Source organism: Candoia aspera, chromosome 14 (assembly GCF_035149785.1).
Source record: "Candoia aspera isolate rCanAsp1 chromosome 14, rCanAsp1.hap2, whole genome shotgun sequence".
NCBI classification, from domain to species: Eukaryota; Metazoa; Chordata; class Lepidosauria; order Squamata; family Boidae; genus Candoia; species Candoia aspera.
In genome coordinates this window covers 4764993-4777171 of record NC_086166.1, presented here as the reverse complement: position 1 = coordinate 4777171, position 12179 = coordinate 4764993, and the positions used below count along the sequence as shown (strand labels likewise).

The window sequence follows — 12179 nt, the reverse complement described above, 5'->3', positions numbered from 1 at the left end:
CAGCATTACTGGGCAGACTCTGATACTCTCCAGATGTTGAAACTACAGTTCCCAGCATCCCTAGCTGTCAGCTATGCTTTTGGGAATCATAGTTCAGTAAAACTCAGAAGTGTAGGTTCCTTGCACTAGACAGCCTCAGATAAGACTTTTTTTTTTTTAGGTATAGATGGTTGATTATTCATCCAATAGGACCATCATTTCTGAATAGAGGTTGCTCCGCTAAACAAGACTGACACCTTCTGGGGCTCTTCTGAAATGGCGGCTTGTGACATCACACAATTGCAATTCATTTTCCATTTAAAAGTAGCAAAGCCTCCTTTGCTGAGACAAGCTGGACTCCTGGGGACTTCATGCACACATTCACGTAATTTTCATGGCAGCAACATGGAAAAAAAAAGAGGAAGACAACCAGCAGCAAGGCAGATGAACTCAATTACAGAGGCAAGGGGTACCCTGTTGGAAGACTGGAAGGATCAGGCTGGGAACAGATTGTTCTGGAGAGAATTGATGTAGTGATCACTAGGAGTCAATACCGACTTCATGCTTTGCTGGTCATTGACCCAATAAATACCTACCTACCCGGCACAGACTTAATCAATCAATGAGAAGGAAAGAGAAGAGGACAATCAGCAATAAGGTAGATGGACTCAGTTACAGAGGTGATGGGTGCACTGAAGGACCAGGTTGGGGACATCAAGAGTCCTGGGAAAAAAATCTATGTGTCATTAAGAATCGACTTTGACTTGATGTCATGTAATCAATCAACACATGGAAAGAGTTGCCCATTGCCTTGGGGAAAATCTTCCCAACAGCCTTGGGATTCTCTCAAGATCTTCTAGCCAACTTCCAACCAGGGTCTGACTCTGCTTAACTTACAGCCCAGATGAGCTGATCATCCAGGTTCTGCCACATGCTGACACCATTCTGTACACACGAATTGGGAAGAATTAAGGCTCCCTTATCTGGGCTATGAGAGCCAGTTTGATGTAGTAGTTAGAAACTGGGAGACCGTGAGTTCTAGTCCCGCCTGAGGCACAAAGCCAGCTGGGTGACCCTGGGCCAGTCACCCTCTCTCAGCCCTAGGAAGGAGGCAATGGCAAACCTCTTCTGAAAAACCTCACAAAGAAAACTGCAGGGACTTGTCCAGCAGTCTCCGAAAATCGGACACGATTGAACAGATTAAAAAAGAAATCTAATACAGAATACAGATTTATTATAGATTGTATATATGATTTTTGCAAAAATGTAAAACAAGGTCACTCTTCTCGTTATTACTATTTATTTTTTAAAAAGCATAATAAGATTTCTTTCATGAAAAATATTTCATTTATGTTAACTTCCAGTGAGTTTAATATGGCTATTTTTGCACGATTCAATAAATAAATATTCGAAGAATGCACCAATCCTAATTTTCAAATGCCGATCCATATAACCCATGCCAACGAAAGCTCTTTTGGGGTCCTCCATCCTTTTTAAAAGAGGGAAGGGTCCTGAGAGCAGGAAGTTTGGGAACGGCTGGTGCAAAGGAAATCGCTCGATCGGGGCTTCCTGGCAGGGGAAGAGAATGAAAATGCTATCAGAGCTATTAAATTAAATTATTAAATCATTTAAATTTAAAAAGCCGTTAAATCGTCCGCCACCATACTCGCCCCACCCCCTCCTCTTGCCTTCGCCGGCTCCGGACAGCCCCGCCCTGCCCCTAGCCCCGCCCAGGAGGTCCCTGCGGAGAGGAGGACCTTCTTCCCAGCGGCTCTCCCGCGCCTGCGCGCTCCGCTTCTTCCCGGCAACCTTTGCGGACGGAAACCCCGGGTGGTCCTTGGCAGCCGCAAGATGGCGGATCGACCTGGTGAGTCTTTCTCGGGGGCGGGAGAGTGCAAGGTGACCCCCCCCCCCCGGTTTCCCCGTGACCCGCAGGTCGCCTCTTTCCTCCCAGATAAACCGGGTGAGGCAGCCCGGACGTGTTTTGCGCGGACGTTTGGGACTGTAGCACCCTGAGCCCCGGCGGCTTGGGATGATGGGCTCTAGAGTCCACCGGGCGGGGGCGAGGGGGCACCAGCTCGTCTTGTCTCGCGAGCGCGCCAGGCAGAAAGGCAGCAGGGGAAGCTTCGTCCGCCCCCCCCCCACCCCCACCCCCCCCCCCACCGCACTTCCAAAGATCTATGCTGTCTCTCCCCATAGATGCAGGAAGAAACTGCTTGCAAGGGTTTGGGGGGAAAGAAAGAAATGTTATTTTTATTTCTTAAATGCACGTGTCCTGGGTTGGAGATGGGAGGCCTGCATTTAAAAGCAGAATAATTTTAAAAAAAACTGCACGACGTTCTGGCATCACGAGCAGCCGAGCAACCGACCACCGCCGCGCTAACCATCATCCCAGGCCAAGATTTTGCAAGCACGAAAATTGGGGGGGGGGGAGAATAATAAACGTGGTTCTTGTCTTTTGGAGAGCGGATGGGCTGCCTCCCTTTGGAACCAAAGCCAATGATCCCGACAGGAATTCAGTCCCGCGGGCACCTTGCTGGCTTGCTTGCCTGCCACGGTTTTCCTTCATTCTTAAAAGAGAAGGGAGGGCGGGGGATGGAAGCATCATCTGAATGTGGCTTTTGGATTTCTGGAAGTTCTTGACAGCTGCAGCTCCCTTCATTAGATGCATTTAGACGGGCTTGGCCAGTGTTCCTCAACCTTGGCAACTTTAAGCTGTGTGGACTTCAACTCCCAGCATGCTGGCTGGGGAATTCTGGGAGTTGAAGTCCACACAGCTTAAAGTTGCCAAGGCTGAGGAACACAGGGATGGAGGATTTAAATTGGGTTTTTAACCCATTGCGGTTGCTAACTGATAAGATACCTGTAGCCGGTCTGCCATCTAACCCGCCTCTGTATAACCAGCCATCTTCCCCTCCCTTCATCCCAGTTCAAATCCAACATCTCTTTAGCGCTCTGTGCATCTGAAGAAGGGAGCCACAGCTCCCGAAAGCTTCTGCCTTTGCAGACAAGGAGCAACCAGGCTCCTCCTGATTCTTTTGCAGCTGTAGATTAATAGGGCTCCCTCCTACAAGGAGAGTAATGTTAAACAGCTCCTGATAGGATCTCCTCTGGGCTGCTTTTTCTCTCCCAGTCCTGGAAAGGCCCGTCGATAGGGACATAAATGTTTTTCTTAAATATTTGGCTACTGTTACATGAAGAAAACAGTGTTGTGTATCCAACTAAAACAGGGATACAATCGTAAATTATATTGATCTCTTGGCGATAATTCCTAAATGCTGCGTTCCTTCCCATGTTTGGGGTTCTTTTTCTAGTACCTATTAGAGATATGAAGCTCATGGATGTGAAACTGGGTCAGCTGCCCACCTGGCTAGGATCACGAAACTACACCCCCAGAGCAATCTTTGAAGCTTGCAGGAGAGGTTAGTATTTGGAAAATCTTACTTTGGGGGAGAATATTCCTTAGGAATTTACAAGGCGTATATTGGAATTTCCATGAAAGTAGCATTTCAGAATTCCATTATTAAGTTACGTCAACAGTGCTGTGGCTAGAGAGTATGTGGTTAGTAAAGACCACTAGCTTCATGGAAGTATTTTGGCTTGTCAGTAAAATGACTTGGAAAAACGTAATTCACCTGCAGGTATTGACTGAAATATTGACTAGCTACTAAAATTTCCATTGGGCTCTGCAGCCTAAGGGGAGCTGCAAGCCTGTTTTCATCTTGGGGTCGTAACTGGATTTGAGCTCGTCTCCTGGCCCTCTAAATTGGTATTTTAACGTGCATATGTTTGATCAATTGTTGCTGGTTGAGATGGTTGAGTGGTAAAACTTTCTGGGTACTGAAAAAGGAATTAAGTCGTTGGACCACAGCCCCAAGGACTCCCAGCGGACAATTCCACTTAACCTGCTAAGTTTATCGGGATTCACTTCCCGATAAAAACGATCTCTAATTGTGGCCTCGGGTTTTCCTTCTTTCGTCCATTTTTGTTGCCGCTAGATGTGCGTTTTCTTATTTTTTCAAGCTGTGATTCTCAATGACCTGTGTCCATCACCCTGACTTCTAAGGTGGGATTCCACTTTTATTAGGCCACAACAGATTCTACGCAAAATACTGGGATGTGAAGAAATGCGGCATCACCGGTCCTGCCATGATAATAACGGCTTACGTGATTTTCAGCTATTATACAGTATATGACCGGCTCAGTAAGTAAATTTAAAAAAAACAACAACCTACACTACGTTCTCACTATGTGCCAAGATTCCGTAGTAAGTTAATGGGATGGCAGATGTTTTTGGCTGTGTTCAAAGGCTGGCCTTCCTCGTCTGAACACAGCGGAATCAAATTACAAAAACTTGGATTTGAAATCAATTTTGTTTTAAATTCTGGTTCCTGAAAGTGGAGAGAGGTGACGTTCATATGACATGAGTAAAGCCCCCTGAACATGAGAGATTGTATGAGGTGGAGAGATAAAATAGCCACACAGCCCTGTTCACCTGCTGCAAGGGGAGAGCTAAGCGGTTTTGCTGTTGAACAGATATGAGGCGTTACAGCAGCTTAAGGCAGGTTTCTTGATCAGCATTGCATTAGAATGTTTGTGAGGCTGAGAAGGGTTTATTTAATTCTGTCCACCAGAGTTAAACTCACTGGTCAGATTCTGTTTCTAGGATTCCTACTCACTATGTCTCACCTCACTTCTGACCAGCCTTGTAATCTAAAAGAACAGGTGGCAAATAGGCCTTTCTTTGAGATTGTAGGTACAAAGTGCCATCTGCAGATTAACATCTATTCTCCCAGAAATCTGGTAATTGCAGCCAAGATCGAGAATTGACAGGACACCTGTTAGACCGGTGTTTCTCAACCTTGGCAGCTTTCAGGTGTGTGGACTTCAACTCCCAGCATTCTGGCCGGGGAACTCTGGGAGTTGAAGTCCACACATCTGAAAGCTGCCAAGGTTGAGCAGCACTGTGCTAGACTACATTTTCCCCTATTCACCATCCCAGATACCTGACAGAACTGTTAAGAGTTCAGTTGTCTTATTCAGATTTCCCTGGCCTTATGTAGAAATGTTTTAAATAAAAGCTAGTTTCTGTATGAGAATTTTAAGGAAATTTCAGTCTAACCAAACTGTTTCATTGTTCAGAGGAGGAGCGCTGGAGGAAATATCACTGAGATTCCATGGACAAGAACGCAAGTCGCCTTGCTGTGACCGGTTAACAAAAAGCTGCTGACCTCTGGATTTCTCTTACAAAATATCAAATGTATGCTGAGACCAATAATAAAATATTCAGCCTATGTCTGGTAGAGCTAATTTCAACGCTAGCAGACAGATGAATATCTAAGTATTTGACGATATAATTCCAGCTTCACCAAGATCTAGAATGTTAAACACACTTTTTTTGAAATAGTAGTCTCTTTTTCCCTCTTGGATGAAAAATGCCCGGCTTTGTTTTGAACAAGAATACTCCAAAGCTTCATTTTATTTTATTTTTGGGGGCTGAATCTTTGCAGTTTTGCTGCATTTGAGGAGTTTGCTTCAGTAGCAGGTAATTCAGCGTTAGGAGTATAAAGCTGTTATACTGTAGTTTTAAAGGAAATCCTATTGACTGAAATCCATATAGCTCACTTTCCAAAGAGTAAAGGAGAAAGCTGAGCACATAGGAAATATGGTACACCAGTGACTAGAAAACATACTCCAGGTTCTCGGAATAATTCTGGTTTGTGGCTGGAATTACATATTTATGACTGTCTTCCAAATCAAACTTAATGACATCACAAAATATTTGTTCTGCAGCAGAGCTCTTTCTTTAAAGAACTGCAGGTTACTCCTATGACGAGTTCAGGTTTTTGTTTTCGGTTCTAAGAATTTTGGATATCAGAACATCATGCTTCTAGGGAACTTTTGATCACTTTTTAATGTTTTGCATATTAAAATTGCATCACAGAGGCACACATTTTGGATTACTTTCAGAATGAAGGGAAGATTTTATATTCCCATAAGCCTAAGGTCACTTTTCATTTGGAGTTTTCTACCCATATTTGTTCAGCCACTAACCTTGGCAGTAAAAAAGAACTTTGTAAAAAAAAAAAAAAAAACTTCAGGGATAAGCTACAGTATAGCTGTAGGCAAATTCACACTGGGCCGCCTCTCTTCCTCCTGGTGAACAAGATGATCTGCTACAAGCAATGAGTTGCAATTCCATCTTGAATTAGCCTTCAGCCCAGGCCAGGAGCACAAAGATGCAAAACAAAGCAGAGCTGAGCAATCACTGCCACATTTATCACCTTCTGCCATCCATGGCCAAGGACTGCTGAAAGAACAAAGACTTCCAGGCCAAATGTTTATGAAGAAGCACCACCCTTTTGAACCAAAAATCCCTATCCCAAATGTTTTATTTCAGAAGGCTTGTGTATTAACTTTGCTTCTTCAGGCTGCTTTCACATTACATTCTGTGAACAAGTTCTAGCCTTAAAAATTAGAACAAGGAAATACCAGAAAAGAATAGTAGTTGCAGATCAAGTAATCCTTTCACTGGCCAGTCCTTTGGTGCAGGTGTAAAAAAGGTGGTTCAATAGTTCAAGATGACAGTAGAGATAATTCAGCTCCTAATTATATACAGTATATAAAAATGCTGTAAAGTCTGCTGGCTCATTGCCCACTAAGGAAGGCCAAATGTCCTTTGGTACATCTGTTGGCATAATGTCCTTTTTCACCACACTAGGGAGAAGAGAAAAATGTTAAGGTCTTAAAGTACATACAACTAGCAGCTTTTAATGAACACTTTAATCTGGATATTCACAATCATAGAAAACCTCTGCTTTTTTCTAAAGTAGCCCCCCCCCAAGTCCATAGTTAGAAGCATCAACACTTTTGCATTTTTCAAAACAATATTCTTATAGTATAAATCAATAAACTTGCTGTTTTATATCCCACTGTTTGCATCTGGACAGACAGGATATATATGTACATGGGCAGGTTTTCCCATGAAAACTTACGCTCCATATGGCTAAATATGGCATGGTAGTAACAATCACAGGGAAAGCCATAGCATACAGCACAGTTCTACCAAGATGTGTTTATGATTTCAGGCTAACACTTTCCAGGCCATTCTATTATTAGCCTTCATTCCCTGTATTAGACTATAATCCTACAGATTTCAAAAATGTTGTCTACTTTGGGTAGAAGTAGGGGGAAAAAATCTTACCGTACTTTTCTCACTTTTCACTAAGAAGACGAGGATCGTTTCCCAAATTCCACACTCCAGAATCGGGGGGGAGTATCCAATTTTAAAGCAGTGGAAGCATGACACGTTATTGTCTCACCTCCAGAATTCAGGACTGGGGGTGGAACTGCCCAAATCAAAATCCCCTGCGCATCTCGTTCCCTAACAAGATGCAGCCTCGGCTGCTTACCTTACCTTATAGCAGGTGACCTGCTCCAGGGGGCGTGGGCCTCTGTTCCCTATGCTGTTGTTTTGGGACTGCATAACCCCAATGACCTGTGGAGTCCTCTGTTGGTTGGGAGAAGAGTTCTGATTCGTCAACTGGATGAGAGAGGATGACCTTTGTAATGGCGTGTTATTGTTTTGCTGAAGAGGGAAAACAGCCCGCACAATACGTAAGCACCTCAGAGGCAGCTTTCTCTGCTAACATCAGACAAGAATCAGAAGAACATTGCCCCAGACATGGGCCCATGGGGCGAGAAGAAATCCACACGCCTCCACAAAACTACCCCATGACAAGGTTACAGCGTAAGAGAAATGTTGTGAATCCTTTCAAACTCCCCATAAACTTGCAGTCCTGGGACCTACCACGTGATCACAGCTTTATCTAAGCCCAACTAGTAGATGAGGAGATTCTGCTTAAACCTTTTTCTCAGGTCTTCCAAAGCAGCTGCCAAGATACGTTCTTCTTGGCCATGATTTTACAAATGCCGCAACAGAAAAAGAGCACTATTTAACTGACGATGGGGGAGCTCTCAAATTCTGCCTCAAATGCTCCAGGCACGCAGGAAGAGAAGAAAGGTGCCCGTATTAAGCATATCCAATGTTCTCTTCCCTTCGGTGGGCAATGTCTTTCTGTGCAGTGTTACCATCCTGAGGCAGTTTGATTGTAGTACTACCTGTGGTTTTAGCCTACGTTTGTAGTGCCCTTAGTTAAAAGTGCACAATAAATTAAATTACTCCTCCTACTCCGAACGTTATTGGCCAGACCTCTCCTCCACAAATCATTCTTAAGCGCCTCTATAAAAGGAGAAGCATCCCTAGCAGCAATAAATGTGTACAATTCAAGTGTTTAGACAGACTTTAAGGAAGTCAGTTCAAAGATGATGAGTCTGCAACCTCTAGAAACGGCCTGAAAAAGCAGCCTAGCTCACCTTTTGTTGTGGCTGCGCTGGTGGTGGGAGCGGAGGCTGCTCTGTGGTTCCCATGGGAAGTTCAAATCGAGGACTGTTTTTCAAAAGAAAAAGATCATGCACGTATGGAAAGACAGGAAGACCAAACTAATTATAAAAAATCCATGATTAGAATCTAATTCTCCCAGGAGTACTTTGAGCTGAGCTTTGGAAGTGATACCCTCTTGAAAATGGGGATTCCGTTTCATACTATATACTGCTTTACGGATACAGAAGCTATAGTTACCAGCTAAATATTTTGAGGATGAATGTTTGAGGAACAGCACAAGACCTAGGCTTGACACTTCGGAAAGGATTTAGATGAATTCTCTGAAAACTGCACCCCCCCTGTGGCTTAGTAGTGTAAGGTGAGTGGAGACTTTTCGGACAGATCCCAGAACATACTCACTGCATGAATTTGCACGCAGGCCCTTCTGGACAGAAGCCTACCAGGTAATTCACACAAATAACACGCCGTGTGTGTCTGTGTCTGCAGAGAGGACCTACAACATAAAACGTAGATTTTACACAAGGAAAGTGCAGGGCACACAAGTCTTTCCCCCTAACACTAACCTCACCAAAGGCAACCTGAGATTTCTAAGTTTTCAAGCACCAAGAGTTGCCCGTGTTCAGACAATTCTCTATAACTAGAAATAAAAGTGTTTCTTCAGAAGTGAAGGTAAGTTTTCAAGGGCCAAAAGTCAAGCCTGAGACTTTGCAAGCTTGGCCTTATTTCTACAGAAATCTGTGTACCAAAGGCAGTCCAGCTACCAACAGCCACAAGTTGAATACCTACCGTGTTTACAAAAACCCCGGTCATACCAAGGGCAATCTTTGATTTTAGATTCTGGGTCAATATGCAAGAATGGACACTCCTTGTTGCTGCATTCCCCTGCAACAGACAATCACCAGCTTCAGCGCACCAAGTCATGAAGAGTCACGAACGTGATTTCAAGAACAAGTCAAGCGCCTGACCCTTTCATCGCCACTCACTTTGAGGTGTAACGTGCAACCTGCTAATCTCGTACACATACACACCCCTGAGCAGGGGTGTAAAGAAACTGGTAACTTAAACATCGAGAGTCCTATCAAGAGGTGACGGCAAGCATGTTATCAGGAATCACTGCAGGACTGACCACACACCATTCGTTCTACCACGATTCAAAATACCCTACTGTCACCAAGCGGTAGCGTAATAGTCAAGTGACTGACTTACAAATCAATGCACTTTTGGTTGAAATCTCATTTTTTCCATTAACATCTCAAATAAGTCACTGCAGCTTGAAATCATAAAACTCGTTACGGTAAGCTTTGCCAGAACAATGGATGAAATGCATACCACAGTACCCTACTGAGCACATCCCCCTGCAAAAGTCAAGTTTAAATGGCAGCAATTCATTATTACATTTTCCCTTACCATATTTTGAATAGAAGTAACATTCTGGCATCTTGGTCATGTCATACTCATGCAAGAATTCACACTGGTCCCCTTTCTTGCACAGTCCTCGTAACCAGTGCTTACAAACCACTGTCTTTTCACCACTGATGTGCCGGAAGGGACACATCCCCCCTGCCATGAAATACGAAAAGGAGATAGGATATATGGTAAGAAATCAGTACAAAATGCCTGTACACCATATTGTTGCTCTAATTTGCAGATATAAAACATGTTAAGGCAACAAGGGAATAGCTAATCTACATCTTTTTTTAAAAAAATTATAAGCTATTAATACAGTAAATTCACCTTCTCTCCAGTAGAGCCTTCTAGGCAGATATAATGACCAAGAGTTACCATGTTTTAATAAGAACTTATGCTATGAGATCTTTGCATATGATTTTTATTCTGAGAGCTCAATTTGTAAACCCACAAGATTAAAAATATGAGGCTCAGAATATAGGTGATGAAAAGGATACACTGACAGAATAAAAACTAATGATTCACAATAAAGAAGTGACAGTAGAACAGATTATGAATTTTTAACTCCTCCCCTCTCTTTCAGCCTTCTAGAATATCTGCAATCATAGCTTACCTTTCCCACAAGCTGCCTTTAGAAAAAAGTCACAGACGGCAGCACCCGACTCTGTGAAGAAAGATGCACAATGCAGGTCTCATTATTGCAATTACAGTTTAAGCAATTTTTTTAATGATCAGTTACACTATCAAACTGCAGACAAATCCAAGATGGATGTTCATGGCTTGTTTTAACAGCCACATTATATAGGCTCACAACACTTAGATGTATCTGTGCCCTTAATTTGCTATGTAACAAACTGAAATCCAAAAAAGGTTTTCCCAGTTTTTGTTTTTAAACAAGTTTGTGTGGATCACAAACACAGGCCAATCGTAACACATTCACCATTCCTCTGAGAGATCATCTGTATTCTTCTTCACCCAAAAGCATCATAGAGTAATTTCCTGTTTACTGAAATAGTTTATAATCCTAGGGATGCATTTTCAACTCTTCATTAGGAAGGTATATACAGTATAATCTAGCCCAGGGAGAATCACATCCTGTAGAAGCCAATATTCCATCCTTTTAAAGGTTATGCTGGGGTGGGGGTGGCAGTGGGAAGAATCATTTTGGCTTACAACTCTCAAAATCCTTTGGTTCTCGCTGCTTGCTAAGACTTCAAGGAGTTAAAATCCCAAACATTTGGAGGGCACCCAAAAGCTGCCTTTCCCTGCATTGTCTTCTACCTGGAAATCCCACTGACCTCAACAACTGTGTTCACACAACATGCCAGAGCAGGTCCCTGAATGATCCCAGTTTCGGGGTACACCTGATACAACGAACCATGAACCATTTAAATTTAGTCAACCCACTTAGCCACTCCCCAACCCCCTAGCCAAGTTTACCAAGTTATGTGGGTGCAGCTGCTGGGTCATTCCCTGAACTGGTTAAGCATGTTGCACAAATGCGGCCAGTGAGGCATTATTTCAGGAAAAGATAACAGGATTATTAATACATTTTTATCCTTCCTTTTTTTAAATAAAGGCGGTGAACATACCTAATACTCCTGCCTCCTATTTTCCCCACAACCACCCTGTGAGGTGGGTTATTTATCTGAATTTGTTACTATTAGATGTTTATCCCTTTTATCTTTTGACATAAATACATAACACTCCTGCCTATTTTCCTCACAACAACCCCATGAGGTGGGTTGGGCTGAGAAACAGGGACTGGCCCAAAGTCACCATGGGTATGTCATGCCCTAGTTTATGCCTTAATACAAAGGAAAGGGAACTCCCGACGGAAACCCATTCCTGCTGGTCCCTGTGTGCGCTTCTTCCTCTTCCCTCCTCCTCCCTTCTTCCTCTAGCGTCACGTCTTTCAGGCTGTGCGGCCAGAGAATGAGGAGCACGGTCGTCCAACCCATCTGGGTGGGGAAAAGAGTCCTGGACTCTGGCGAGCCGGAAGGCCTCTGGCCGGGCCGCCGCGTCCCAGGGCTCCCTCACGTACTGTCCATGCCCGGGAAGGGCAGCGGCTGCGCCCCCAGCTGCTGCTCCACCGCGATCTCCAAGTCGAACTTGATGTGGTCCACGCTGGCGATCAGCTCCTGCATGGCGGCGGCAGGGAGAGGCCGACCGGGGGGCGAAAAGGGCCGCGACCTCCGCGCAAGGTGCCTCCACTCCGCCGGGAGCAGCCCTGAGGGAAAACTGGCCGAGCCGCGGGGGGCGGAGGAGGAGGAGGAGGCGGCAGCGCGCGCCACCGGCTGGACCAATCGGAACGCAGCCTCGCGCGCGAGGCACGCTGGGACTCGTGCCCCGTCGCCCCCTGCGTTGAGCCAATGGGAGAGCGGGTCCT

General features: G+C 44.4%; 2 protein-coding genes across 2 annotated transcripts; one reads left to right on the top strand and one right to left on the bottom strand.

Moving 5' to 3' along the window:
• The first annotated feature begins 1758 nt into the window (after nucleotides 1–1758).
• Nucleotides 1759–5273, top strand: ATP5MF (ATP synthase membrane subunit f). The gene is made up of 4 exons (XM_063314610.1): nucleotides 1759–1846; nucleotides 3294–3401; nucleotides 4067–4183; nucleotides 5122–5273. Exons 1-4 carry the CDS (start codon nucleotides 1831–1833, stop codon nucleotides 5148–5150), a joined length of 270 nt encoding a protein of 89 aa, XP_063170680.1. The 5' UTR covers nucleotides 1759–1830; the 3' UTR covers nucleotides 5151–5273.
• A 1080-nt stretch (nucleotides 5274–6353) lies between these two features.
• CPSF4 (cleavage and polyadenylation specific factor 4) lies at nucleotides 6354–12020 on the bottom strand. Its single transcript, XM_063314606.1, has 8 exons — nucleotides 11835–12020; nucleotides 10404–10454; nucleotides 9791–9943; nucleotides 9170–9265; nucleotides 8783–8876; nucleotides 8356–8428; nucleotides 7397–7567; nucleotides 6354–6696 (listed from the first exon to the last, which is right to left on the bottom strand). The coding sequence occupies exons 1-8, from the start codon at nucleotides 11935–11937 to the stop codon at nucleotides 6628–6630; spliced, it is 810 nt and encodes a 269-aa protein (XP_063170676.1). The 5' UTR covers nucleotides 11938–12020; the 3' UTR covers nucleotides 6354–6627.
• Between the last annotated feature and the right edge of the window lie 159 nt (nucleotides 12021–12179).

Coding starts and splice junctions, on each gene's coding strand:
- CPSF4 (XM_063314606.1), bottom strand. CDS start 11,937: ATGCAGGAGCTGATCGCCAGCGTGGACCACATCAAGTTCGACTTGGAG. Junction 8,877..9,169: donor CCGGGGTTTTTGTAAACACG/GTAGGTATTCAA, acceptor TTTATGTTGTAG/GTCCTCTCTGCAGACACAGA. Junction 8,429..8,782: donor CCTGCGTGCAAATTCATGCA/GTGAGTATGTTC, acceptor TTTGAAAAACAG/TCCTCGATTTGAACTTCCCA.
- ATP5MF (XM_063314610.1), top strand. Junction 3,402..4,066: donor CTTTGAAGCTTGCAGGAGAG/GTTAGTATTTGG, acceptor CACTTTTATTAG/GCCACAACAGATTCTACGCA. Junction 4,184..5,121: donor TACAGTATATGACCGGCTCA/GTAAGTAAATTT, acceptor TTCATTGTTCAG/AGGAGGAGCGCTGGAGGAAA.